The following is a 26,911-nucleotide window of genomic DNA, read 5'->3' on the forward strand; positions in this document are numbered from 1 at the left end:
ACACACCATTCGATGACTAATCAAATGTGAATGCTGAACGTTGAGTGTGAGAGACCGATTTAAATCGGATTTATTGACAATGAATTCTGGCAGGAGCGGCGGTGGTGATGGCGAAAGCGGCTGTCGGAAAACCACAGCGAGAGTGTAGCCATGAAATTTCGTTTAACCGCACAAAACATGTCACTTGAAAACGAAGTCATTTTCCTTCTCGAGTGGAAAAGAAAAAGAGAGTCGGTGACTGAGACTGTGAACTCTTGAAAGAAAGAAAAAAACGTGAATTTTAAAGAGAAAATACATTTTACACATGAATTTATTTGAAATGTGATTAAATTTCGACGCTTGTCGTTACATAAGTTATTCATTTCATTTTGTCGCGAAATTCAATCGCAAAATTATCCGTACATCAATCTTAAATTACACTTCAAAGCAAAACCATGATTTATTTTCTGCCACCCATGGGTTAAGCCGTAATTTTTCTACCATATGTCATAAGTAACCGACAAATACAATTTCAAATAACAAACATTTCGAAAATAACAAGTAATCGATTGGCCTAAATACGTTGCGGCTAGTTTCACATTTTGGACACTTTTCTATAAATAAAGTGACTGTGCCTAATAGTAAAAAAATGAACCGTTCACAAGTGAACGAAAATAAAACGCAGACACTTTCAAACCTATCACGCTGTTAACCGACTATAAATATCCACAAGACCACTTAATTCAGTGGCCGATTTGAATTATCTCTGTTTTAACGACTTATTAATTTGCTACGATTCCGAGAGATGTACGCTTTTTTCCTGTTTCCACCATAGACTAGCTGCAACCAATAAAAATGTTCTCCGACCCGAAAATAGTCACGCGATTTATCACTCGACAAGTTGCGTAGATAATTCACAGGGGACAGTTCCCAAGCTAGCGACTCGGCCATGCATCACGAGCCTTTTTTCTGAATGTCGTAACGAATTTTTGAATTTTAGTTTTATTTTCATTTTCTTTTATTGCTCGGTTTTAACGTTCTAATCGTAGGAAAAATGCATGGCGACTTTGTGTCGAATCGTACGGTAAATATTTGTCGTAAAAATCTAAAATTAATTCTTGGATTTTGAATCCAAACTTTTGATATAGCAAAATGGCTGGATTATTTGCTGAAACATGTAAGGTGAAATCTTTTCCCATGCACGTTTGCGTGAGATGGTAGAGCATGAATGAGGCTATACCAGCTCGTTGCCAACCGGGTCGAACAGCCATGAAGGAAACATAAGCTTCGTTGTGACCGACATCAGGAACAAGAAATGCACAACCAACGACGAGTTTCTTGTACAAAGCCACAACACTGAAGTCGGGATAGCTCAGGCACTCGGACACTGTGGGTGGAAAAAAAAGAAAAATTGAAAAAATCATTTGGGAATTGATGAAATCTTGAATTTGACTTCAAAAGATGTTCTATTACTATCGATTCCAGGCCAAAACATTCTCTGAAGCAGCCCATTCACAGCGGCAATATGTTGAGGTCGAACGTAGCAATAATCGATTGAAGCACGACTAGGCATCGTTCCATTAACTTCATACTGCAATTCACACATCAATTTAACCCACGGCGGAACACAATTGTCATTTCTGTATATGAATGGATGTAGAATACGTTCGGTGTGTGGACTAATGAAGAGATCGTATGTGCATGAACCGGCTAAACGTGCCATAAATGTGTTGTCTGTTCGTTTTCCCGATGAAAAGTCACCACTTCCGGAGATCAAATGATGGAATCGATCTAAAACAGCCGGTTGTGAATCTTGACTGCTCACTTGAATGCCTCGTTTATTCAATTTATCGACATTAAACACGGGCAATCCTAAGCTTCGTTGCATCCTACGAACGCATAACTTTCGATAGTGTCGGCGAACCCATGGCGGAATATCAATTGATTGATTTTTCTCCGCTTCGAAAATCAACTTGAGTCGTTTGTAGGTCTCACTCTCTTCATATTCACTGATCAATTCGATGCATTTATCTCCCACAAAATCATCATCGTTTTCTTGACCGACCATAAAGTCAGCCTCCCATGGATATTTTTCAGATGGTGGCTTCGATTTGAACAGACTTTTTTCACAAATGTACTTCTCTTCGAAAGGCAACTCTTCTTCCTCTTCATCGTCTTGCATTTCGACATCTTTCGGAATCTCTTGCTTGATACTTGCATCCAGCAATTCATTTTCACCCGGCTCCTGATAGTTCTTTACTTGCAGGATTGTCGGCTCCGAAAATTCATCTTCTTCGATCGGTAGCTCAATTTTTGGCTTACAATCAAATAAATTGTCAAGGAAATCATGATCGTTGATTGTTGTGAATGATGGAATCACACTGTTTATTTCCTCTGAAGTAAGGGTGGGCAGTATGGGCATCTCATCCAACAAGTTCGAATTTTCACTCGAATCAATGAAATCGAGAATGTCAATCATTGGCTCCTCTTTTGGCTTCGTATCCCATTTGTATTTGCCCGTGAATGGCCTACATAGTGTGAAAATATAAAAAAAAGTTAATCAAATAAGTTGAATTAAGACAAATAAAATTTTTGTTAACAATATCGAATCATAAACGAAACAGCCTTTTATAATTGAATGTTAATTTTTTTCAATTTCAAAAAGTTCAATTTTTTTTGTGGCTAAAAATAACTCACAATGTTCGGCTACAATGATCTATTTCAACTGCTGGTTCATTTTCACTTTCATCTTCACTCGTTTCATGTGCTCTCTTTCCCAATAAACTTGGTCCAGGTGTGTCGTTTAGCACATTTACCTCTTCTGAAGTGCCTTTTTCTCTTCTAAGCCTCTTTACTGGAATTTATAAGAGACAAAACATGGGCAAGTTTAAAAAAAAACGTGAAAAATGTAAAAAATGGACAAAAGTAGAAAAAAATATGTGAAAAAAAACTGAGCAAATGTAATTTTTCGAAATCAAACTGAAACCATTTAAATTGGGTGTGACATAAGCGGATATAGATTGTGTTAGATAAACTGTGTCTAACCATATTCATAATACTGTTTGGGTGTTTTGTTGTGGGTCAATTTCCACCAGCCGGCTTCGCTGAATACTGCAAAACCAGATGTAAACAAAACAGTCGAATGATGTGAAAGTGTTCCCGAAATGGTGCCAATCCAATTTTTCCTTCGCTTGCTACAAAAGCACACATATTAAAATACAATTAAAAAATAATAATAAATGAATACAAAATACGCATTGAAAATATAATAACAGTTTACGCATTGAGTAATTGCCTTGAAATTGTTGAATAACATTCAATTCAATGAGTTGTTTGTTCATACGTACAAATTTGGTTCCATCAAATACGCCCAATTCTTGTCAATGAAGTGGGCGATGTGCGATCTCCAATGGAAATAACCATTTCTACTCAGACCTTGTGATTTTTTCGTCAAATTATAAATAGTCAACACGATTATCATGGTCCTAGAATTAAAATGGCAATCAATAAATGAGTACCTTGTGAATTTATGCTCGACATTGTTTCTTACCATGGTAGTTTCTCTCTTTCAAACGTTTCTTTTCCATTGTTGGTACAACTAACGCAGGTAAATTTGAAGAATATGTCGCTAGTTTGGAAAAGAAAAAAACAAACGGAATCAATATAATCTATCAAAGTGAGGAGAATGACTTTAACCGTTTAAATTGTATCCAAAGTAGATTTTTTGTTATTCAACTTTCACAAATACACCGATTTTATTTACCCAACAAAGTCGCCCGGTGTTCCTGGTCGACGCAAGCAACGCACGTGAACGTATTGCTCACATTCTTCACATTCCAAAAAGTCATCGGCTGCAATTCTATCGTAACAATAACCACAATCTACATCCATTTTAACGCTTATCCAAATCTTAATCTTTTAAAATAGCGAGTTTAAATCAACGAAGCCTTTAATTTTTTAAAAATTGTCGGCATTATTTTAGCTTCAAAACACAAACTTAACTCATTCCATGTGCGCACGACAGTCGTAACGAATGACAGCTGACGTTTCGAATGTCAAACTCGGTTGTTTACACATTTTCGACTGTCAGACACAACAAGCCAGTCAAATAAAACGTATTTGTTCTAATAAACAAGCATTTGTTTTTGTTTTTAATATTAAGTTTGGATTTTCATTGAAAAATGGGAAAAAATTATTACTGCGAATATTGCGATAAACGACTGAAAGACGATCCAAGTATTAAACGAAAGCACAACGAAGGATTACCACATCAAAAGGCTCGCAATGAACACTACGCACATTTTAAGAGTAAGAACTTTTTGCATTGACTGAATTGATTTTAATTGTTGATTCAAATTTTAATTTTAAATTTTTTGACAAAAATTAGACGCACAAGATATCTTGAAAGAGGAACAAAAGAAAAAACCATGCGCCAAATTTCCAAATGGATTATGTCAATTCGGTGCTATGTGTCGATTCAGCCACTACACACCCGATGAATTGGCGAAAATCAAGGCAAAAGGTGAGAATTTTGCAATATTTGTTTGAAGAACATTAAATTTTAAGAGGAAGTTAATTTTTCTGTGCATTTGTTTTTAATTTTTTTAATTTTTTTCCAAATATTTTTTCAAAATATCCTCTTTGTTTGACTTTTTTTTACAAATTCACTATCTCATTTTTCGTCATTTTTTTTTCTTCAATTTTGTCTATATCTGTCTTAAAAATGATCTCTTTGTCATAATAAACATTATTTTTCCATGAACTTTCCAGCCGAACTCGAAAAGCAGCAGCAAACGGCCAGTCAAGAGGAAAAAGTCTATTCAAAAAGTATGATTGACACCTTCATGAAGAAGCGAAAAATGACAAAAGAGCATTGTGATCAACGATTTCTGCGTGAATTTTTCAATTATCCCGAAGAATTGCTAAAGCACGATGATGAATTGCCGCCATCATTAAGACCTATCGACGCTGAAACGCTGCGAAAAGAATTCAAACCTACTTTCTTCGGATAAAATAAATAAAAATTATGATTTTATTTGTTAATGTATTTGAAACGGATTCCAAACAAAGGAAAAAAAATACACACTTAAAAGTTAGTGTCATGATCCATATGTAAATAAATCCTACATGGCATATATATATCAATTACATATATTTTTTTTCATCTTTAACAATTTTCTAACGTCAATTTTGTCTAAATTCTAAATGATCTCATTTGAATGAGTGAAAGCAAAAAACAAATAATTCATAACAATAAAAAGGACTAAATATTGATTTTGATAATATAAAGTGATTCATGAAACTCGGCAAGTTTCCTCTTCGAAATCTTGAGCGTCGTCTTCTGGTTGTGCTGCCAGCACACCACCCTGCAGAATGGTATTGACTGTGGCACGTGCTAGATATCCAGTTGTTTCACTGTAGCTCAACGAATACAATGGCGAAATGTCTTTGGTAAACGGAATTCGTTTCTCTTTGCAATACATGCTGTAGGCTTCTTCGAGCAAATCATCCAAATCGAGTATATCTTTGAAGCGTAGCTCCGGATTACGCGATAAAATGGTTGCTACGATGCACAAAAGCTCAACAGATAATTGTCGTCGTTCGGGCTGAATGATATGATTGAATGTCTCTTCGACGAGTAACGAAAATGCCAATTCACTTCGACTCATGCTGGTCAGTGTTGGTTCAGTGGGAATTAAATGGCCTTCTAATGATATTCCTTTTGGTGTTCGTGCTAGCACATCCCACACCAAACTATAGAATTGCTTTGGCACACGGCACAAACAACCTTCCAATTGACGCCGTTGTAGAACAGTTAACTTTTCATCGTTCGCCCAATCGCTCACGGTGAGAATTCGTTGCAGCAATATTCGAATCGAAAATGGCGACAAATTATCCAAATCGGCCGTTTGGCCGGACATACTCAAATACAGTCGCATTGCTTCTAAAACCCAACCAATGCGAATTTTCAACACTCCCTTGAACATATCCGGGTTGGTGGCAATTAAGCGACCACAATAAAGAACAACTTCTTGTTGCAATACTGCCTGAATCACATCGAATGGCTGCACCGAAGTGTACATTACATTTAGAATTTCAGCTGGAGTCATTGGCTTATCGAATACCGTCTCTTTCTGACCTATTACACCCACGGTCAACTGTGAAAATATTTAATTTTTTTATTAGTAAAATTTTCAAGAGTGAAAAATATCTTTTCATAGAAATTGAAGCAGAAAGTGAAATGCCGACTTGCCTGTTTGCCATTGACCAACACCGTAGTGATGAAAGGACTGATCGAATCGACAGTGTGATGAAGCAATGAGCTACAGTAACGCACAGCACGCCAGTATCTCAATGTACCGGCTCGGTAATAGAGCGCTTTCAATGAATTGATTACACTTTCACCGTTCACTTCGTAATTCGGGCCTTCGCGATTGAAAATTATTCCCCACAATTGACATTGGACATAGATCGATGATGTTTGTCGCAATGCGTCGATGATATCGGGTAACGAGCGATTATTGTACTCCTGCAGATATTTAAATAAAATTGAAGACAATTTTCGAATAATTTTTAATTTTAGTTTTTTGTTCAAATTTTCTTCTTTTTTCATGTTGTTCAATATTCAATATTCAATAATTGAACTTAAAATTTTATAATAACCAAAATTGAGCATTTTTTTCCCGAAGAGTGATATCCCATTGAAAACTTACCGTACACATAACCTTCTCTTCGCTATACGATTGTGCTTTGGGCACATCAGTCAAACTCTGATATCCAATGTATTCGTGATTTATCTGACTAAAGCTACTCTCGTCAGTGTCAGGCAAATCACTGGTGGACATGAAATCCAAGTGTTCCATACATGAACTGGAAATCAAATTTTGCAAGCGGCCAATGCGTACTTTCATCCCATCACAATAGCCTTTCTTGAGCATTGCAAATAAATCGAGCATCTCTTTGAATTGTGGGTCACGCATGTGTTCCTCACGAATGAGTAGGCAAACAGTTGGTCTGCCCGATAAACGCCAGTATTTTCCGACAAACTGTAATTCGGTCTTTATGTCATCAATGAGCAAGGCCATGTCACGGTATAGATAGAAGTCGGAAAACTCAAAAATCAACGGATAGCATAGAACAGTCATACCACAAACACGGTATACCTGGAAATTCGGAATTGAATTGGTTTTTTTTTCAAAATTTCCGCCTTAGGTTTATTGAAAAAAAAAATTCAAAAAACAAATATCATGATTTGATATCCTTACTTTGCTAGTACCCAATGAACCGACAGGACGATTTGGCCGACCGGTCAATCCGATTTTCTCATTCACTCCAAGCTGCTGGAAGAATTTGATGAGCTGCGTTGAAGACCAAATTTGAACTGGTTCAACCTAAGTTTGAAAGAAAATCAAAGTCAATAATTGCAATCGAATTGCCTGAAGCCATTGAAATCATTCAAAATAATCAGAATCACTACTTCTTTCAAAAAACAATAATTTTTTTACTTACCTCATGCGGTGTCTGAGTTTGAATACCATATGTGGCCATCATGGCTTGTAATCTGTTCAGAAAAGAGTGATTTTTGTTAGTAATTCATTGAAAAAATATTAATTTCATAAGCAGAATAACCTCTGAGATTCAGCGATAAGCACAATTTGTACGACAAGATCGGTGGCTGTACCCTGAGAGAAAAATTCCCGAATTAAATTGCGGATGATAAAAATGTTTGAATGTATCACAAAACACTATGAACATGCAAGAATCTACGAGAAGACAACTCTACTGCGTGCCAGAAAAAAGGAACAAAACAGAACAAACTGAAAAAAAATAAACTAAAGAAAGAACTAAAAAGAATTGCACGAAATATTGAGTAATCCCAATGGTCAGAGAGAAAATGCTCAAAATTCGATGGTGTTTGGATTTGTGAGGGGAAGATTGTGAAAGGGAGAGGAGGAAAAGATTTCAATGTCAATATTTCACACACGGCTGAAAATGGTCCAAGTTCAATGAACTCGCAAACACATACACCGGATCATTTTCAGCATTCGACATATACTTACAATTCCTGGCTTCGCCTGCACTCAGATTGGATCAAATCAGGGGACAAGGGTGAAAAGAGAGAAAATTCATTTAATCGATATTTACAAAAGAATCAAGAATCAATAAAATCAAATCGGAAATCATGAGAGAGAAAAAAAAAAACAAAACAAAATATGTCGAACAAAATGCGAATTCAAAAATCATTGAACAAAAAGAGAAAACAGATTTGAACGAAGCCATTCAAGAGAAAAATGATCGCGATGATAGATATTTGGATGGGCATTTCGTGCACTTGTCGTGCGTCATCGAAGGGGACTTACTGATACAGCTCCTGGCTTTCCCTGCAGCATGAGTAATTTGGAATACCAATTATTTGGTTAGCGATTGATTTTTGGTTTTGGTTTTTTTGATTTTGGTGATGAAACGATTAAAATTTCTTAATGAGATTAGAGCAACCAATTTGTCCGTTCCGAACATTTTTTTCGTTGAAAAGCCGGACTGTTCTTAGAGTAATAATAATGGCCAATCGAATGATTTACAATGAATATATTACCTGGAACGCTGAGTAACGACCACCTTTTCTTGGGCGGTTATAGCTTGGCAAGTAGCGACGAATTGTGTCCAATTCATTGATGTGCAGTAGTCCTGAGGTTAGCAATTGTGCGATTATGAAAACTGCCTGACCCCATAAAAAAAGTGGGCCAACTGGAGCCTTTGTATAACCACCTTCGCCGTCAGGTGCATAAAACATTGTTATCGCGGGATCTAATCGTATTTTGAAAAATATGAACAGAAAACATGATTGAACAAAATATGTTTGATTTCAGATGAATTTTCAAAATTTACGCACCTCCATTACTGTCGGCGTACATGGACTTCCTCAGTTCGTCTTGATATTCTTCAATTTGTTCCGTGTTGCTTCTAAAGACGCCATCAATTATCATGAATGTGTAGAATATCGGCCATTCACATTCATTTCCCTCGAATTCTTTCACTTCACCCTCATTATAGTAGCTAAATTGAGTGCAAATTGATGTCAATTAGTTAATCACTACTTTACAACACCAATCAATGCATTGCACAATGGTGACAATTGAACATAGAGCAAACTAAACAGCAACAACTAGGAGAAATAAACACAGTATTGACAAGTAATTTACCGTCTGGTTTTATCTTCCAACTGGCTCAAGTAACCATCACGGCTGAATCGTTTGAAACCGTTTTTTCCTTTGAGACGACTAACCACATTGGCTTTGGTCTGCTCAACTAGCCGTTCTTCGTGTGATGCAAAAGCGGGAAATGTTAATGTTGGCAATAAAGAGGCATCAACGCCTTTTGAGCTCGATTCACGTGGTAGCATTGTCTCGAAAATGCTACGGTTTCGATTGTGTGCGTCAATGTCTACATAAACAACACTCCATGAAGCACCTTTCTCGCCAAACAAGTTGCAGCCGTTTATAGCTTCTAGAGCGGATTTCGCCATTCCTATGGAAATTGCATCACATTAGAAACGGTTCTTGACAAGAATAGCTCGTTTGGATGAATGGTGAATGTTAAAAATGGAATATTTACCAATTGAAGATGCATGGATTTCTGGTGTTCCATCATTGTATTTTGAACCGCGTTCCCACATACCAAAATCCGGCGTTCGATAAGACCGTTCGACGTAATACACCAAATTTTGGACGAAAGCTACTTCATCCTGCGAAAAAAGAACAAAAGAAACGTGACAAAAATATTCTTTGCTAATCTTCTTCAAATATTGACTTTGTACTCAACCAGCAAACAAGTTGATTGCCAACAAATAAGCAAACAAAATGTTCCAAATTGACTTACTTGAGTGTAAATAATTTGCAAACCCGACGTAATCATCTGCACCAAGAAAATGAGATAAATTGACACCACATCGATTTGAAGATGATTGTATAGGTCATCGGAGAAGATTTCTTCGCCGGTGTGCAAATGAAATTTCGAATGTAATGCATGTTGATTGGATTGACGTTGTTTGAATAGTTCTACACGATATGCTTGTTTTATCCAGCATTCCAAAATGCCACGCATACATTTCACGGCCGATTGACCGAGTTCATGTGATTTACCTCGATCGTCATCGATTCTTCGATACGCTTGATAAAGACTCCAAACGGCCGCAGCGCAATAAACACTATCACGTACGCTGCCCACCTCCGTATCAGTTGATAAAACGGGAAACAGACCAGAGATCGGACTTTGAAACTGAAGCAATTGACGTTTCACTGTAATGAAAATTTATTGAATTCATTAGACGTGCAAATCGTTAATAAATTCATAAAACGAAAATATTGACACAGAAATTTTTTCACAGAAGAACCCACCAATTCCGTAATACACGTCAAGCTCTTTAACTGTATCTTCATAATTGGCAATTTTGAGGAATTGATCCAAATTGATGTCGTCCAAACTCTGTTTACGGCCCTGTTGCTCGAAATTTCTGCAACAAATTTATCAAATCATATAATAACCAATCAATTGCGTTTTAGATAAATTCACACTCTACACAAGTTAGATAACGTTTTTTTTTATTCACTCACGACGACAATGGTTCCTGTGCTAGCTGAACTGGGGCTTGCATTTTTCTCTCTCTCTCTTTATTTCGTTCACTTATCGTCAAGAATTCATTTGTTTGTGCACATTTGAATGAAAGAATTTCAAAACTGCGTTGGCTATTGAACGCAAAAAGTCGAGCAAAAGAAGAGAAAAAAAGAGTTTTTCTTTACAATCTTTTGACTCGATTTTTCACACACAGTTTTGCGATGTGTGAATGTCAAATTTGGCAGCTCAATGATAAAGATATTGAAAGTGAAAGTGTGCAAATGACATTTGTTTAGAGCAGCGCTGGCGACACTTGAGCACGCGGTGGTGAGAATTGAAACTACTCGGCAGCATTTGAATGTTATATTTGCTGTAATTTGAATGGTTCAATTGACCGGATAAGCGCCTTGACCGGAATGCACAGAACACTCAACGTATTTCTTTGCACTGTACTTTTTTAGCACGTGCTTTGAACAAGTAAATTCCTATTAGTTTTTTTTCGGAAGTTGGACGTATAGCTTACAAAATGGAACCAAATCCACCGCAATTAATGGACTTCAAGAGTGTTCAAGAGATTGACGAGAAAGTGTTAACGCGTCATATTTTAATGAATATTGGCAATAATATCAGCACATTGCGAAGTGCACTTCAAGTTTCGGTGCCAGACCATGATTTGTCGGACTATGAAATTTGGTTGCAAGATTACAAGATGCTTGATCAATCGCATACGCTGGCCGATGATTGTTTTACCGATGACGGTTCGGTACAAGTAAATGTGGAAATTTTGATTGTTAAAAAACGGATTACCATCGTCGATGTCATTCAACCATTGGAAGAAATGACTCGACTAACTGAACAGCAGCCCGTTCCAAGCATCGATACGAATGATGCAGCACAAGTTACACATGATATTGACAATTTGGACGGTTCTGATGGTATTTAGCGATTTTTTGTCATTTTTTTTCTCAACTCTTTTCGTTTTTCATTGAAGAAAAAACTAAATTGAATCGGAATCGCACGAACCTAGGGGGTAAGAACACAAGCGCTTGGGACGAATCCGTACGAATATTTGTGAATTCGTGTGATTGTGTATACGAGACATTCGCAGCGCAGTGAGTGTACAACAACAATAACAAAGCCACGAACGCATGAATATATGCGAATCTATGTGAATCTCACAAAATGTTCCTAGCCCCTAGGCACGACCCATGTGAACCATTTGCGGAGAAATTCCGTGCACAGCGGAGCTGTGCGGAGTTCGGCGGAGATGCCATACATACACTATATCTAAAGCAGTGCGCTCATGGCTACTAAGATGTGTATTGAACAATAGATATGTAAACACAGCAAAGAGTGCTGTTTCGCTCACACGTATAGCGTATGTACGGTATCTCCTCCGAACTCCGCACAGCTCCGCTGTACACTGGATATCTCCGCAAATGGTTCATTTGGGGAACAATATGAATTTTGGTATCGAAGAAGTTTTTTGACAGATTCGCCGACTTTGTATGTTGTTGTTGTCTTTGCACAACGAGCAAGTAGAAATTGTCGAGTACAAACCAAATTGAAGCCAATTTTTCTCAATGAAGAATATTTTTACGACCTTTTGCATACACACTGGCGAAAAACGGCATTGTATCTCTTACATTTTTTTGATGTTTTTTCACAGACAAAAAGCTGAATCATTTTCCAGCCAATAAGGTGGTTCATTTTGTCGACAACACGGTGACTTCATCGGCTAAGGCTACAAATCGAATTCCGAAGAAGCCAGTCAAATACATGCGAATCGATCAAATTGGTTCTCCCAAACCAGTGGAGAAATGTGGATCAAACAATGGAAGCATTCAACTCTGGTGAGATTATTTTGAATATATGCAAGCTATTGAAAGAATAAAAGGCATTTATTTCAAATTGAACATTTCGTTTTGTTTCGTTTTGGCAGGCAATTTTTGTTGGAGTTGCTCACGGACAAACAATACGCCAGCATCATCCAATGGATTGGAAATGACGGCAAATTTATAATGACTAACACAAAAGAAATCGCCAGACTGTGGAGTGAACGGAAGGAAAAAAAGTGCCCGAAGATGTGCTATGAGAATCTTTCGCGCAGTCTGCGCTACTATTACGAAAAGGAGGAAAATGCGATCATAACCAAAGTTGGATGCGAGAAATTCGTGTACAAATTTACAATAGCCATCAAAGATATGTTGGGCTATGACCCGCAGCAGCTCAGTGACATGGTAAATGGACGAGAAAGGGCGCCACGCCAACGACGTCATCCAAACTATGACATTAACGATGAACAATAACCATTTTCTATATTTATGACCAATGAATCATATCGATTGATAGACAGTTTACTGAATGGATCAGTAGAACTGAAGAATCACATTATTTTTTAATGATATTTATTTAATTCTATTTATTTACACCGATTGCCTATGAGCAATTTGATATTTATTGAAATATGGAAAGAAAATATTCCCAAATACTTTATACAATTTGGATAGTATAAATAAAATTGAAATCTTCTGAAAATTTCATTTTGTTAATGATTATGTCGATTTGTTCTTTCTCTATCTGTCTTATCAGTCGTAGTGACCTTTAACAGCATAAAAACAGCAAAAAAAACTGATTGCAACGTAAAATCTAATTTGTTAAATCGAATCGTTTTGCAAGCTATCAACGTAGAAATTAATTACGCTAATTGATAGTCGACTAAAATTAGATTGGCTCTCGAGATTTTTCTTTTGCTTTTTTTCTGCTATTAATCCATGGGAAATGCTTTACAGGAAAAATTATTCACAACGTGCTGAAGTGGTTCCGTCTTACAGAGCAAATTAACTTGAGGCAAGAATTTTCATTGGATTTTCATTTAATTGAAGAAACATTTTCAAAGAATGTGATGCCAATTAACGAATTTTTGACGGAATACTGATAAAAGCAGCATCAGTTTAGGTCGAGAGCTCCAGTCATCGTTCAACTTCTGAATCAAATCATCCAGAAAAATGAAGTTTTTGGTGTATACATTTTTGATCATTTGCATTTGCTCCATCATCCATCAAGCAAATGCTGCTCCAGGATTATTCGACGATGTGGCTAGTACTCTGCAGCATCCAAATCAAGGATCTTTCGGTGATCTGATTAAAAAATCAACGGGTATGTAAGATAAACAGTATATTTATTTCAGTTTAATCACATAAATTTTGTGTCTTAACTTAAATTTTTTTGCTTTTATCTAGATCTTGGTCGATCGATTCAAGCGAGTTTTACAAGTGCCTATCAACAATTGCAGAATCAAGCTTTACCTTATCGCAATCCGTAAATACCAGTATTGATCAATTGAACATTTATCAAAATTGGCACTAAATTCACTATTTCTATGAGTAAAATGGTCTTTGAACTAAAATAAAAAAAAGTTACGAAATTTGAAAGAAAAATTGTGTTTGTCTTGAATACGGTTGCGTCAAGTTGGATGCACAAGATTTGAACAGACTTTTTCAGTTTTACAGAGTATTCACGCAACGTTTTAGGTACAAATAAATCCATTGCTGTATGATACAATCTCAAATGCAAACAAAAACTACCCTAAAAGATTCAATTCAATTTAAATTGATGGTAAACCACGTAATATTATTGTCTAAAAATAAATAAACTTAACAAGTGTATCATAAATTGTTTGCCTCTAATGCGAAATAATATGTGCTAGTCAACTAGTGTTTATTTTATGTTGCTGGGTCGTTTGTCAGGTGTTGGATGAGGATATGGAGAGTAATCAAATGATGATTCTATGTTTTCTTTTGGAGCAGCAGCAACACTTTCCGGTTGATATTGGCTTATATCGAAGACTTCGGCATCGGGATTGTATGATGCACCTTGATCGGCCAACATTTGATTGATTGCTATGTCATCGGTCAGATCGTACGTTATATGTTCTACCTCCTCATCACTGCTGTTTTCATTGTTATTCACCTCGTAATAAGTCTTCTTCTGTTCATCAGAATCTTCAAGCTCAATTTCTGCCCATTCGACATCTACTCCTTTCTTATCTGCGATGTAGGGTGACATGGTTTCGCCTTCGATTTCCTCGGAACTGATCATTTCAGATGGCAATTCGAATTCAATCTTCTCAGACTTTTCTATGACCAGCGACTGTTTCTTCATGTCTTTCTCCACTGCCTTTTCGCGCTGGAAATTGGTTTCATAATTGAAATTATTCTAAAGATTCTTTTGGGAGTGAACATTTTTGAGGAAGAAATTTTAATCTTCGGACGAAGAACAATTCTGAAGAGAATTTATTTTGAGCGTTTTTTGAAAGAAAAATTTCTTCGAGAAAACAAAAAACACTTTTTCATGATTTAAAGTGTTTTTATGCAATTCTGGGAGCAAAGAAGTGAGTTAAGCCAGTATAGTGTTAGAAGCTTATTAAATTAAATGTTCTGAGTTTTAATTGATTTTCAAACGTTAATTAGCCAAAGCTTTGGCAAAGCACATGAAAGCATTTTATCTTACCTTAAAGCAATTAAGAGTAAAAAAGTAAAAAGCATGATTAAAGAAAAAATGAAAATAACTTACAGGCAGAAATTATCGTTGGTAACTATGAATATAAGTAATCCTCTTAAAAGATAAATAGAGATAGAGACATTTGCAAAATGGCATTTTAAATTTAATAAACCAATTCAATTAAAGAAAAAGCATAAATTTGAAGCAAAAGTTCCATAAAAGTTGCAAGCAATGGCTTAGAGCAGTATAAAAACTTATCACAGAGTAAAAAGCAAGCAATTAAACACCAACCAATAGACAAAAGACAGAAAGAAAGCGTAATAAAACCAAGAAAATTAGAAAGGGCTATAGTTTTACCTTTATTCAAGATCAAAGCAATATAATTAAAAGCATGCAATTATCGTATTAAGATCATTCGTAGTTGAGAAAGCAAACCTCTTGTCAAAGCTTGTATCAGCATTTGCTCAGGCTATTAGCGATTTATGTAAATCATTCGTATATACAACATGTTTTATTGTTTATTTACAAAAAATTTAAAGAGTTTCAAGCATAGTTTTAGTTGCAAGCACTGGTGGATTTTATTTTTTTACCTCAAAATTTTCGAGCGAGTCTCTTGAGATTTCGTTGGCATCGTCAAGAATGTCCGCTTCACCCACTCGATTGCCATCGATATCGCCAAAGTCTTCAATGGTCGACCGTTCGTCATCGTCTTCGTTTTCAGTCGGTCTTTGAGTGGTGTTTGGCTCATCGATATCAACGTCTGGAGAGATTGTTGTGTCATTGTCTTCAACACCTTCGGTCGTTTCGTCATTTGGTTCGACCGGTTTTACGTCGACAGTTCTTACTTTGAACACAACATGACCGAAATCACTCTGTTGAACGTGAACTGTTTCATTGATGATGAATTTATGGTCGCCAACAACCTGTGCAAAAGTAAAATTACGCATTTTAATCACGATCCAAGTTGAATAATCCCAAAAACATTTTTATTGCAAAATTATACCTTGACAGTTGATGTTGTGGTACCGTTGGATTTTACATCTGGCCAGTAGTTGTTAATCATTGGTTTGACTGATGGAACTCTCGACCATGCATTTGACGCTGTGCTCCGGATTTGATTGAAGAAATCTTTAAATTAGTTTGAAAAAAAATACATGATTTTCTGATAAAAAAAAGTTTGATCATATACAGAATGATTGATTCAGTTATATTTTGAACTTATAAGGAAAGGTAACTTCGGTTTGAGCTCAAGAAAATTTGGTTGTTATTCGAACTTACTGGAAAAACCATCAAAAACATTGTACGTCCAACCGAATGGGAAATAATTGGGAGTATAGGTGGGATAGGCAGGGATATGATATGATGGATAGACAGGAACCGTTGGATATGATGGAATGGAGGGAACATAAGGATATTGTGGAAAGGATGGTACTGATGGTGGTTGGTATCCGGGTTGGAGACCTGGTTGATATCCCGGTGATGAACCGTCACTAATCACTTCAGCATCGTCGTCTGGATTTGCGCTGGCTGGAAAAATAGAAAATCACAATTTCATTATTTCAATTGACCAAAAAGTCGACCTTAGTTGTTCATGTCTATTCGGCGTGTATCATACGCAATTCAGTTGATTGCAAAATCACGCGTGTCTTTGGCGAGTCGATCGTCACGCAATATATCTACTGAATGTCTTTATTCTGACCGCAATTATTTGTAGACATGCACATTTATGGTGATTACCAGTTGATTCATTGCAAATTTGGAATGACGATTGACATGCGCATCTTTTGCATCAGTTTTTGATACATATCGACGTAAATTAAAGGGAAAAAAATTGTGAGAGAGGCCCAAAGAAGCAAAAAAAAAGCGATGCATTATTTAAATGAATTGGCAGCAATGAAATTTTGATCATTTTGAAATTCTCTGCTGAATGCACATTCCTGATGCTGCAGAGCAATTTCAGAAAATTGCAAAGATTCCATGAAATGTTAATAAGCTTACGGTTTTCAAGCTTTGAATCGGAAAAAGCGTCTCCCCAGCCGATAGATCTGAGTTTGCGGCGAGAAGAGTACAAACGGTCAATTGGTCAAGGAAATGACGGCGAAATTGCCAGCTACTGACACTTTTTCATACGTGACTTAGTCGCTCACATCGATTCTAGTGCAAATTCTATGCCTTACTTGCCACACATGATTGACGCATCAATTCGAACCAAATATTCCATATTAACAAATGAATTCAACTTAATCCCCACGACTACTGAAGTGGCTGCGGCTGCTGCTTTATTGAATTCCTTCGTACAATCTGATTGTCACTTCAATTGACTGTGTAATTGATATTCCTTTTTGGATTCGATCACGTTTTTGCCTCCTTTAATTAGCACAAAAATGCACATTTCATGCGCACTGTCAATATAATAAAGTCGCCGCCGCCATCACCACCGACGACAGCTCTCGCGCAGTTCGGTTTGATGCAAAACTTATATTTAGTCACTATTATGAAAACTGGCCGCACAGTTCATTGCATCATAAATCGTGTGAAACAGAAAAAGAAGCGGCAACACAATGAAAAGTGTTTATTGTTTTTTGGAAACGCTATTTTCAGCGGAAAACCCAGCAGCAGCAGCACGAACAACAGACAAGATGCACTTACAGAACTGCCGCATATCGTCGTGCACGCGAATGAAAAAGTTGATACAGTGCCAACGACAGTGATCTCATGTAAGAAAACTGAGTCACAACCAGATTAAATAGAATTTTTGGTTGTTTCATGTTCATGTGCCCATTTTGTGTGCATTGATCATGCAAATGTTTCTCCTTTTTTCGGCAAACGCAACGTGTTTCGTGATTGAATTTACTTGTGCGCGTCAATGAAATGAACGATTCACACAGAAGGACTTCGGATTTAATTTAACCAACTGAAAAATTATTTGACGTAACAAATTAACTCGACTGAATAACAAAAAAGCAGCGTTGATGCAACTAATTTAGTGAAATGTTCGAGAAAGAGTTCTATTGTGTGTGAAAATGATTGTAATATGTTTTTGACACTTTCTCATTGCGCGCTTAAATCAGGTTGTCGGCGAATAGCCGGGGATCATGGGCACAAAAACAAATTGATTGTTTTCAACAGTTGATTTAATCATTTGGTGTGTGACCGGAAATCTCTCTCAATTGATTTTAACTGGCTTTGAAAGTCAGTAGCGGCAACAGCGATGGCGAGCTGTATAAATAATTCCTGGGGCATCAACAAATGCACTCCTGATGGAAATATTTAAATTAGTTTAACATTTAATTTTTTTTCAGCACATTTGAATAACAAAAGAGTTACGCCGGAAAAAACAGGGCAGGCGCCATTGATACGTCATTAGAATAAAATTGAATGTCATATCACATTTAATGACATCGCACTCAATATCCATGTACCGACCGTTTCAATCCCAATGAATTTTTTTTTGTGCGACTACTGCGATTCGTCACACCAGGGAAATTTTAATATACATTTTAATCATATTGTCACAATTTGTATCACGATTTTTGCATCAAGAATTCATTTTGCGACGCAATTAACTGTGCGCTATTTTTAATTCGTGAAATTTTATAACAGTCGACGTGAGCCCGTTGCAGTTGTGCGTTCCAATATCTGGCCATGAATCTCACTACGAACAAAGTATTTCGCATTCGAAGCTGCGTGTGTGTTCAATAAAATGCAGCGCATGAATGAGATTGGGTCAATTGGATTTTCAAATATTTGGACTCGATGTCATCACATTTTTTAAGGATTTCAATCATTTCGCAAGCATATTTTCCAAATGGACAATTCTCTTTTGGTATATTTTTTAAAGCGATTCAGGTAGTGTTCAATGAAAACAGCTCATTGGTGGGAACTTCTGTCTATTTTGCCATATTTTGTTTCTACAAATTTTATTGCTGCAAAACTGAAGTATTTTAATGACGGTAATTAGTGGATGAATTTTAATTGCCACTCGGCGGTCAAACCTATTCGGAAAATTTGGAAAACGATAAATTTGCACGGCCAGAAATAAAGAAATACGAAGAGCGAAAATTGCGTGCAACGAGATGTGATTTCAGAATGCGTTTAATGGTGTTATGCTTAATTCGAACCTTTTGCATAGGTTGCCAATGAAGAATCTCTAATAAAAAAAAATATGAGCAAGAATGAAAAATAATCGTGACATTTAACAGAGATAATTAGTGGCGACCACACCACTGGCCATTGCTTGATGGGGAATTCTTTGGATTCTCCAATTAATTACTGCATTGAAATCATCATTCATGGTATTTTATTGGGTAATCCCATGCTGTGCTACACAATATCACGATCTTGCTTGACCAATACGGATTTCGAACCATTTTTTTTTTAAATTGGAGACTCATTCATTTTTTACGTCAAACCTTTTTTCATAGCGATTTCAATGTTTAAAATAATTTTTTTGTCTCTTTTTCATTTGTTTGAATTTTTTCAATTTTTTTTCCATTTCTTTTGTCAATTTTTGAACTTTCTATAATGATGAGAATATCAGTTAAACAGTCTTTAAAATATTGATGTAGATTTTCTTCTTTTAGAAACATAAACGATTTTCTTCGCGCTTCAAGTCTGCTTTTCCCAAAACTTATGGTGCACTGTCGAATAATCCAATCAAAACTCACCTGGATAAGCCGATGAGTAGCCAATAATGGAAGCAGTTAACAGTAAAATTGTCGTTAGTTTCATAATTTTTTTCTTTTTTTCTTCGTTATCAAATCACATAAGAACAAACAAACGGAAAACTATTTTTCACTTGAGAAAAAATGCAATAATGTTCTTTTGTGATGAATAAATTTTTTTCTTCGAGGAAATCACTGTTTCGGGGTTATTTGATAACCAAAATTGCACAGAATCACAATAACAAACAACGTAACGAACAAAGTTAAATAGAAAGACTTTCGTGTTTAGTCGACGTATTTCCCTATATCTCGAAGTGTTCTGTGGTCTGTGGTACGCGGTCAGTTCGTGTTCAAGTTTTCACGTAGAATAAATAACGTTTATCCACTGCATTAACGTTAAATACCTCGTGTTGAAGCATCGAAGTCAGTGTTTTAGTGTACACACAAACAAACAAATGAACGCAATGTGATGAGTCGGAGCTTGTGGATGAGCGAGATCCGTTTAACAACAACGAGAATTGAAAACAAATAGCTCAGCACAACTCGCGATGAGTGAAACAGCAAACGAACGAACGAATGAAAAAATTCAAATAAAGCACAATTTTGAAACAAGAATCAAATATAATAAACAACGATGAGCATTATTAAGTGGCGGCCACCAAACGGCAGTAGCATCAACACGCTCTTCTCATATCGTGTGTCCACTACACCCAACCAAAGAAATTTAGATTGATGATCAATTCACAACGAATGCGTATGCGAGAGTATTGGTCACCATTGCCATTTATACGTTTGTTGTCATCATCATCATCATCGTCGTCGTCGTCAAAAAAATTCAGTGTAAATAAAACAACGGTGAACCACAAACAGATTTTTATTTTCGAAAAGGGGAAAAGAAAGCATATACAAATAAAGTGGACAAAACGAGAAAAAAAAATCCACGACTATTTAATAAATAACATTTGGTTGTGTGAGTGGACCAGCACGACTGGTTTGACAAAAAAAAAACCGTGAGGGATCTAGAACAAGTCACTCGCATTTTTGACGACCAACCACAGAGCACACGTTCGCTTTGATCACTTTCACGAGCGATCGCGCGCTGATGTGACGAGAGTTCTATTTTCAGATAGACCACTGTAGTGCGAATAACACATCAGTTCCTCTTTACCCAGAATTTTGCCATTCGATCAAAAATTCTTCCACCGATTCGTGTGAATATTTTTTTTTCATGCGAATCGGTCGTGAAACCTACGAGCCAAGTCGACACACAAGAAATATGATTCAGTTAAAGTACACCAAACAACAACGTGTGACCACCGAAGTCTTATGAATGAGTTTGCTTGGATTTCGTTTAGAAATGGAAATTTGTTTGTTGTGTATAAACAAGCTCAAGCATAAGAATCAATGTGCACACGCATTTTGATGCGGCAAAGTGCAATGCAACCTGTTTTAGTTATTTCTTGATGCTAAATTAAGCTTCGCTTTAAGCTTATCTAGCTAGTAAACCACATCGGCCGATGATAGCGACCACGTCTACATCAAAAATTATACACGCAGTGTTCGAAAAAAGAATGTTCGCGTGTCGCATACCGGTTTTCGTTCGCTTCAATTTGTTTTTATGCTTCATTGTTGTGCGCAAATCGTTCGGCATACCTCTTTTCTGTTGCGTTCACGTCCGAACTCGAATAAATCATTTGCATTAAATTCGTTAAGTGATTCGACTGTTCAGGCGTAGACGCAATGCAATTGCGGTTTCAATGAAGTCATTATGAATTTCAAAAATGAATCATTTTATGTGGAGGAAAATAGAATACACGGAACAAGCACAAAAACCGCAGAAGAGAAATCATTGGCGAGTCAAAAATTGATAGTTCCATGGAAATTTACATCGAAAATATTCGAGTAATTTTTGTTTTGTTTATGGGCTTAACATTTTAACCGCAAGCGCAAGAAAATGTGCGAGTTTTTAATTGCGTCATGTGTATTTTTGCGTTAAAATTCACCCGGTTCGTGGTATCGCCCGCATTGTCACTTATCGTGACATAAAATCACAATGAGTGCACAATTCGTTCACTTAAAAAAGCATTACCATCGAGTTCAAGGCCACTGAACGACATTATTTTTCGATCAACAACATTTTGGCTTGATACAAAATTTGATCAAACATCGATATGGAACTAATTTGAAGTTTTCAAAATACGAAAAACCTGTTATTACCGCAATTCAATTGACCTTGGCGAGATTGTTTTGATTGCGTGCGGCGCAGCTAAATCTTCATCAAATCGTCTATAACGGAAATGCTTTTAATTACTAATCGGAAAACGGTTGTTTGATGCAAACGAATAAAAATGATTTATGCGTCGCCACACAAAGCCATTCGTGCTTATCATTGCGAGAGAATGAAAAATTGCCACAGGTTCTCATTCTAGATTGATAGGAGCAGTTCTCACGACGTCTATGCACATTTACTTTTTGATCACGTTGACATTCACAATGTGCTTGCACAAATATACAACTATATTTTGTTTTATATCGCAAGAACGAACGAATGAGCTGAATGAGTAAATATTTTATGCACGTTTGCACATTCAACACGCAGCTTCGCAAAACACAAAACAATAAATAACATAAGAGATATTTTTTTCTGGTTTGTCAGCTGCTAATTAGATGTGTAGCTTAAAGACGAGCTTGATGCGTTTAATGTCATTACAGCTCATTGATTGTGCGTTCACCGGAAAAACTACAGAAATCGAAAAATTTATCATCAGTAAATTGGTCGAATCAGATTCTATGTCAGAATTGCTTTTTACGTTAATTCTGAATCGTTTGGATTTATTTAAAAAAAAGATTGGCCAAATGATATCTAAAAAAAGCATAGTCGATTGAGCTCCTGCGATTCAAACGTATATTTAACGCTATTTTTAAACTGATCTATAACTGATAACGTGTGAATCACACGGTGTGATATCCACATTAATTTGTCAAACGAAAAAGAAGAAATCGCCATAGAATTGAATTGTGCAATTGTAAATTTTATTATTTTGTTTCTCTAGAAATTATAACTGATTTTTCAACTAGTCCATTTTCAAGAACAGAGCGGATATTGGACACGGCCGTGTTCTCATAGATTTTGTAAAAAAGGAAAAAAATGGGTTTTTATCTAATTCAAATCCGCTGTTACTATGCTACTTCAATGATTCATTATGTGTACTCAACGACATTGCAACAAAGTATATAGTGGACTTTGCAAGATATCACTTATCGGCACTATCTTACGATAGAAATGTGTAATTAAATGCAATTTGAACGGATTTTAGCTCTATTTATAAGTTAATCATGATGTTTTCAAACTGAAAATATGCAAAACATCACGAACTTATTAAAAAAAAGCACACTTACACAATAATTATCAGTACAAAAAATGCATACAGAGCAGCTTTATGCGCGTTCATATTAGCATGTTAATTCATAGTGGACATTTGAGATTTACGTCAATGTATGAATTTTCAATCGAACATTGTATAAATGCTTGATAATGAAAAGAAATTTTGCAGTCATATTCTGACATTGAGCATAAAACGTTCATATCTTGGAAGTTCCAACAATTTCTCTATTTAATTTGTAAAATTCCATTGCAATTTTGTTCTAAGCTTAAATTTTTCGTTGAAAGTATTGTTCAAAGTGTGAAAAATAAAATATCTAGTTGTCATCAGAAAATTCTGTGAAAAGTGAATTTAAATTTATCCATTCGATTAGTTTAAAAAAAAGTGGAGGATATTGAAATGGCTAACAAGTATGAACAAAAATTTATCGATGCTGCCATTGCTGGTAAATCTAATTTTATTCGCTAAGAAATCCAAACAATGGATCAAAATTCTTTCAATTACCTTCTCAGGCAATTTGAATGATGTGAGAGATTTGATTGATAATCATGGAGTAGATGTCAACTTCCAAGATAACGAAAAAGGAGGAAAGGGTGCTTTACACCATGCTTCCGTTTGGGGTAAATCGAACGGATTGTAATAAAAAACAAACAAACAATTATTCAAAATTCTTCAACTTTTCTACACAGATCATGATGAAATTATCGATTTTCTCATTGAGCTTCGTGTAGATGTAAATCTGAAGAATAAAAAAGGAAGGAGTCCACTTCATCTTGCAGTCGTTTGGGGTCTTGAAGAAGGTATTTTCCTGAGAATTTAAACAACTGTTTGATATTTATTAATGAATCAAAACTTCCCTGTTCTTCAGATCGAATTAATAAAGTTAGAACCCTTATTCAACATGGTGCAAATGTACATCTAACAGAACATAAAGGGAAGAGCGTTCTTCATAGAGCTGCAAAATTTTCTAGTAAATCCAAAATGTACGCATTAGGAATTTAAACAAATATTTTATCGAATTTTTTTATTTTTCTCGGCAGATCCTGTAGAAATATTTGATATTCTGATCGAAAACAATGAGACAGTGTGTATGTGACAAAGGATGCTGGAGAAACTCCACTTCATAGGGCTGCTTGGGGACCCGACTACCCAGATCACGAGTATAGAGATAATATTGATCCGCTATTCTATTTTCAAACTGCGGAATGTCTCATTCGAAACGGGGCGGATGTCAATATCAGGGATAATGATGGAAGAACTCCATTAGATATAGCCATGCTAAGGGGTAAACTGAAAACATTTTTTTTTGAATTTAATACACAGAATATAATGACAGACTTTTTTCTAGGATATGAGCGCATCATAGCGCTTCTGCAACGTTGAAAACGACCTTAATATCGATGATCTTTGAATTTTTTCAAGTGATTCCCTGTAACATTCAATAGTTGGTTCCACAAAACTTATAAATTTTCGAGAATATTGACAAATTGTTCAAATAAAAATGCACAACACTTGCAATAAAACTCACTCTTTTCCAAAAAAAAAAAACATATAGCATCGAATTTATTTGAAAAACAAAAAAATCGAACATAGAAATACAATCACTCCAAAAAGTGTTCGTCCACTTGGAAAAAATTTATATTTTTGTTTTTTTTCGTGTTAAGCCTCATTGTAGCAAAGAACAGGAACAGAAACAGAATTCAGTACATCTGCAATAGAAATTGAAATAAGCAAAACAGGCTAGCCTAGGTATTCCTACAAATTGGGTATCAAAACCATTTCTGTCTATTGTAAACAACAGAAAGAAGTCAAAAATACTTAATTTGTTTTCTGTTGCCAACGACGTTGTTCCATGAAACAGTAACCAAAAATCTTCATTGAAATTAAAGATATAAACAATGGAAAAACATGTTTTTTGATTGATGTGATGATGAAATTTTAATACAGTTTTCATGTAAAATCACCAACAGTTTTTTTTTCAAAACGCCAATACAATAGATTCGTTGATATTAGTAGAACAGTGTGTCAAGTTGAAATGCCGATATGCGATATCGCCCAAAATGTATTTGTGGTTGTCGTCCTTTAGGAAAAAATAGAATATTTAATCAAAAAACCAGTTAAATATCAAGTTGAATTTTTATGACGAAACTGAACGAGCTTTTTCACACTCCCGCATTTCTTCTGCTCTTTTTGTGATTTGGAAACATGGAAACAAAGCGATTTGATATTTTGTTTGACATTTTTTCATCGTTATTCTTAATATATGTTTGCATATTTTATTGTGTGGAGATAAAAAAATATAAAGGTCAACCAAAATTTACCACCAAAGATATCGTAACACCGTTGGTTCATTTTTTGGTATAAATACGGCATCCTAGTTTAGGCAGAGCATAGAAGGCATCTTGTGCTCTTGTGATCAAAAACAAAAAAATTAACCAAAATGAAATTCGTTGTGAGTATCGAAAGAAGTTTATAAAATTTTCGATAAATTGAGTGAAAACAGAGTTTTGTGAATAGAATAAATGAAAATATAGAACAAGACCGATGTTTGATACAGAATTGAAGAAAAAAAAATAAGTGTGTTGTTTTGAAGTAAATTGAGTTCTAATCGGATCTTATTTTGATTTCAGGCTATTGCATTGTTCGCTCTCGTTGCTGGCTCATACGCCATCGACCCATTCGCCCTTAAATCACTCGTGGGCAGTCCCCATCATGCCAGCTCAGACGCCACCGCTCAAGTCTTGCGCAACGATGCCGTCGTTAACCCAGAGTCATTCAACTACGCTTATGAAACCTCAAACGGAATTACCGCCAAGGAACAAGGCCAATTGAAACAAATCGGATCAGAAGCAGGCATTACTGCTCAAGGTGATTACGCTTACACCTCTCCAGAAGGCGAGAAGGTCCAATTGAGCTACATTGCTGACGAAAACGGTTTCCAACCAACCGGATCACATTTGCCAGTCGCCCCAGCTATCCCTGCCCAAATCGCTCGTGCTTTGGAATACCTCCAACATGCCGCTCCACAAGCTCAATACACTCCATTAAAATATAATCCAAATGCGTTGAAATCTTTTGGAAAATAAACAATAGCAACTAAATCGTGTGAGATGAACTAGTCTTGTCGTGCACCAACTGCGATTGCTATCCATTCTCAAAATACAATAAACCAGTTGTCGAAATTATATAACAATTTTTTTATTCTTCTCCTCTTCCGTCTTAATTTCATTTTCTATTCGCTTACAGAGAGAGTACAACTCATTACACTTACTGTTTTTAATTGTTTTTTTTCTGCTGACTCATCATTGACAATAATCGAAAAAATTTATAAATAGTGCATTTAAAAAAATGACTGGTGTATTGTTTTAATTGTTGAGCGATGATTTGAGATCAAGTACAATGCCCTTGCAATCTCTGTGTCACGAAGCTGAAATTGACTCCATATCAGATGAAATGTTGTTCCGAACAAACGAAAAAGTCCACTTTATGCAACGTAATTCTTTTTATTTCAACATATTTTACATTGTTACATCACACTCTCATGCACTTAATTATGACTTGCATCCATTCTTAACTGTCATAGTTGTTTTTATTTGTGCGCAGTTGAAATATCTCTCTCCATATGTCACACATAATACCCGCCCATTCAATGCATTTACGTTGAATACAGTAAAACCCGTGTCATTCTAGTCCAACAAGTAAAATCATTCTGATTCAATCTGGAGTATGTTCGAAGGTCGTTGATGGTCAAAATGTCTTTCTTCTTCTTTC

General features: G+C 36.0%; 8 protein-coding genes across 18 annotated transcripts in view; 4 read left to right on the forward strand and 4 right to left on the reverse strand.

Moving 5' to 3' along the window:
- Positions 1–278: 278 nt before the first annotated feature.
- On the reverse strand, positions 279–4,064 carry LOC129567022 (cysteine-rich protein 2-binding protein). The gene is made up of 7 exons (XM_055443475.1): positions 3,743–4,064; positions 3,530–3,607; positions 3,327–3,464; positions 3,025–3,173; positions 2,677–2,833; positions 1,453–2,507; positions 279–1,366 (listed from the first exon to the last, which is right to left on the reverse strand). The coding sequence occupies exons 1-7, from the start codon at positions 3,868–3,870 to the stop codon at positions 1,011–1,013; spliced, it is 2,061 nt and encodes a 686-aa protein (XP_055299450.1). The 5' UTR covers positions 3,871–4,064; the 3' UTR covers positions 279–1,010.
- On the forward strand, positions 3,962–5,127 carry LOC129567024 (zinc finger matrin-type protein 5). Its single transcript, XM_055443478.1, has 3 exons — positions 3,962–4,287; positions 4,367–4,501; positions 4,750–5,127. Exons 1-3 carry the CDS (start codon positions 4,161–4,163, stop codon positions 4,989–4,991), a joined length of 504 nt encoding a protein of 167 aa, XP_055299453.1. The 5' UTR covers positions 3,962–4,160; the 3' UTR covers positions 4,992–5,127.
- On the reverse strand, positions 4,979–10,844 carry LOC129567021 (probable phosphorylase b kinase regulatory subunit beta). 5 transcript variants are annotated; one of them, XM_055443469.1, is made up of 15 exons: positions 10,590–10,844; positions 10,374–10,489; positions 9,856–10,274; positions 9,592–9,721; positions 9,180–9,504; positions 8,870–9,033; positions 8,573–8,784; positions 8,340–8,360; positions 8,040–8,054; positions 7,609–7,661; positions 7,489–7,540; positions 7,245–7,370; positions 6,693–7,142; positions 6,233–6,508; positions 4,979–6,137 (listed from the first exon to the last, which is right to left on the reverse strand). In XM_055443469.1, the coding sequence occupies exons 1-15, from the start codon at positions 10,628–10,630 to the stop codon at positions 5,274–5,276; spliced, it is 3,264 nt and encodes a 1,087-aa protein (XP_055299444.1). In that variant the 5' UTR covers positions 10,631–10,844; the 3' UTR covers positions 4,979–5,273. The 5 variants fall into 5 exon arrangements, with proteins under 5 accessions (XP_055299444.1, XP_055299446.1, XP_055299445.1 ...); XM_055443471.1 differs by lacking the exon at positions 8,340–8,360 and having other exon boundaries at positions 10,590–10,827; XM_055443470.1 differs by lacking the exon at positions 8,040–8,054 and having other exon boundaries at positions 10,590–10,827.
- Positions 10,845–10,941: 97 nt separating this feature from the next.
- Positions 10,942–13,140, forward strand: LOC129567075 (DNA-binding protein Ets97D-like). The gene is made up of 3 exons (XM_055443618.1): positions 10,942–11,525; positions 12,260–12,443; positions 12,533–13,140. Exons 1-3 carry the CDS (start codon positions 11,117–11,119, stop codon positions 12,897–12,899), a joined length of 960 nt encoding a protein of 319 aa, XP_055299593.1. The 5' UTR covers positions 10,942–11,116; the 3' UTR covers positions 12,900–13,140.
- A 610-nt stretch (positions 13,141–13,750) lies between these two features.
- LOC129567077 (uncharacterized) lies at positions 13,751–19,902 on the reverse strand. The gene is made up of 5 exons (XM_055443624.1): positions 19,761–19,902; positions 16,372–16,620; positions 16,097–16,221; positions 15,684–16,016; positions 13,751–14,778 (listed from the first exon to the last, which is right to left on the reverse strand). The coding sequence occupies exons 1-5, from the start codon at positions 19,822–19,824 to the stop codon at positions 14,311–14,313; spliced, it is 1,239 nt and encodes a 412-aa protein (XP_055299599.1). The 5' UTR covers positions 19,825–19,902; the 3' UTR covers positions 13,751–14,310.
- A 418-nt stretch (positions 19,903–20,320) lies between these two features.
- LOC129567079 (serine/threonine-protein phosphatase 6 regulatory ankyrin repeat subunit B-like) lies at positions 20,321–24,688 on the forward strand. 4 transcript variants are annotated; one of them, XR_008687814.1, is made up of 6 exons: positions 20,321–23,585; positions 23,653–23,760; positions 23,830–23,940; positions 24,009–24,110; positions 24,181–24,425; positions 24,477–24,688. XR_008687814.1 is itself a non-coding variant. In XM_055443626.1 (5 exons), exons 1-5 carry the CDS (start codon positions 23,540–23,542, stop codon positions 24,234–24,236), a joined length of 423 nt encoding a protein of 140 aa, XP_055299601.1. In that variant the 5' UTR covers positions 20,321–23,539; the 3' UTR covers positions 24,237–24,688. The 4 variants fall into 4 exon arrangements, 2 of the variants coding, with proteins under 2 accessions (XP_055299601.1, XP_055299602.1); XR_008687813.1 differs by having other exon boundaries at positions 24,489–24,688; XM_055443626.1 differs by having other exon boundaries at positions 24,181–24,688.
- A 784-nt stretch (positions 24,689–25,472) lies between these two features.
- LOC129567078 (cuticle protein CP14.6-like) lies at positions 25,473–26,475 on the forward strand. The gene is made up of 2 exons (XM_055443625.1): positions 25,473–25,592; positions 25,771–26,475. The coding sequence occupies exons 1-2, from the start codon at positions 25,581–25,583 to the stop codon at positions 26,224–26,226; spliced, it is 468 nt and encodes a 155-aa protein (XP_055299600.1). The 5' UTR covers positions 25,473–25,580; the 3' UTR covers positions 26,227–26,475.
- A 148-nt stretch (positions 26,476–26,623) lies between these two features.
- The window catches only part of LOC129567076 (ATP-binding cassette subfamily G member 4-like), an 8,062-nt gene continuing 7,774 nt past the window's right edge, over positions 26,624–26,911 (reverse strand). For all 4 annotated transcript variants that reach the window (XM_055443619.1, XM_055443622.1, XM_055443623.1 and 1 more), the window contains one exon: positions 26,624–26,911. This exon is cut by the window's right edge and continues 875 nt beyond it. The gene's annotated coding sequence lies outside the window, so the exon portion shown is untranslated.

The sequence above is a fragment of the Sitodiplosis mosellana genome, unplaced genomic scaffold, assembly GCF_009176505.1.
Source record: "Sitodiplosis mosellana isolate CC-2019 unplaced genomic scaffold, AAFC_SMos_1.0 Smas_scaffold_5, whole genome shotgun sequence".
In the NCBI taxonomy this organism is placed as follows: domain Eukaryota; kingdom Metazoa; phylum Arthropoda; class Insecta; order Diptera; family Cecidomyiidae; genus Sitodiplosis; species Sitodiplosis mosellana.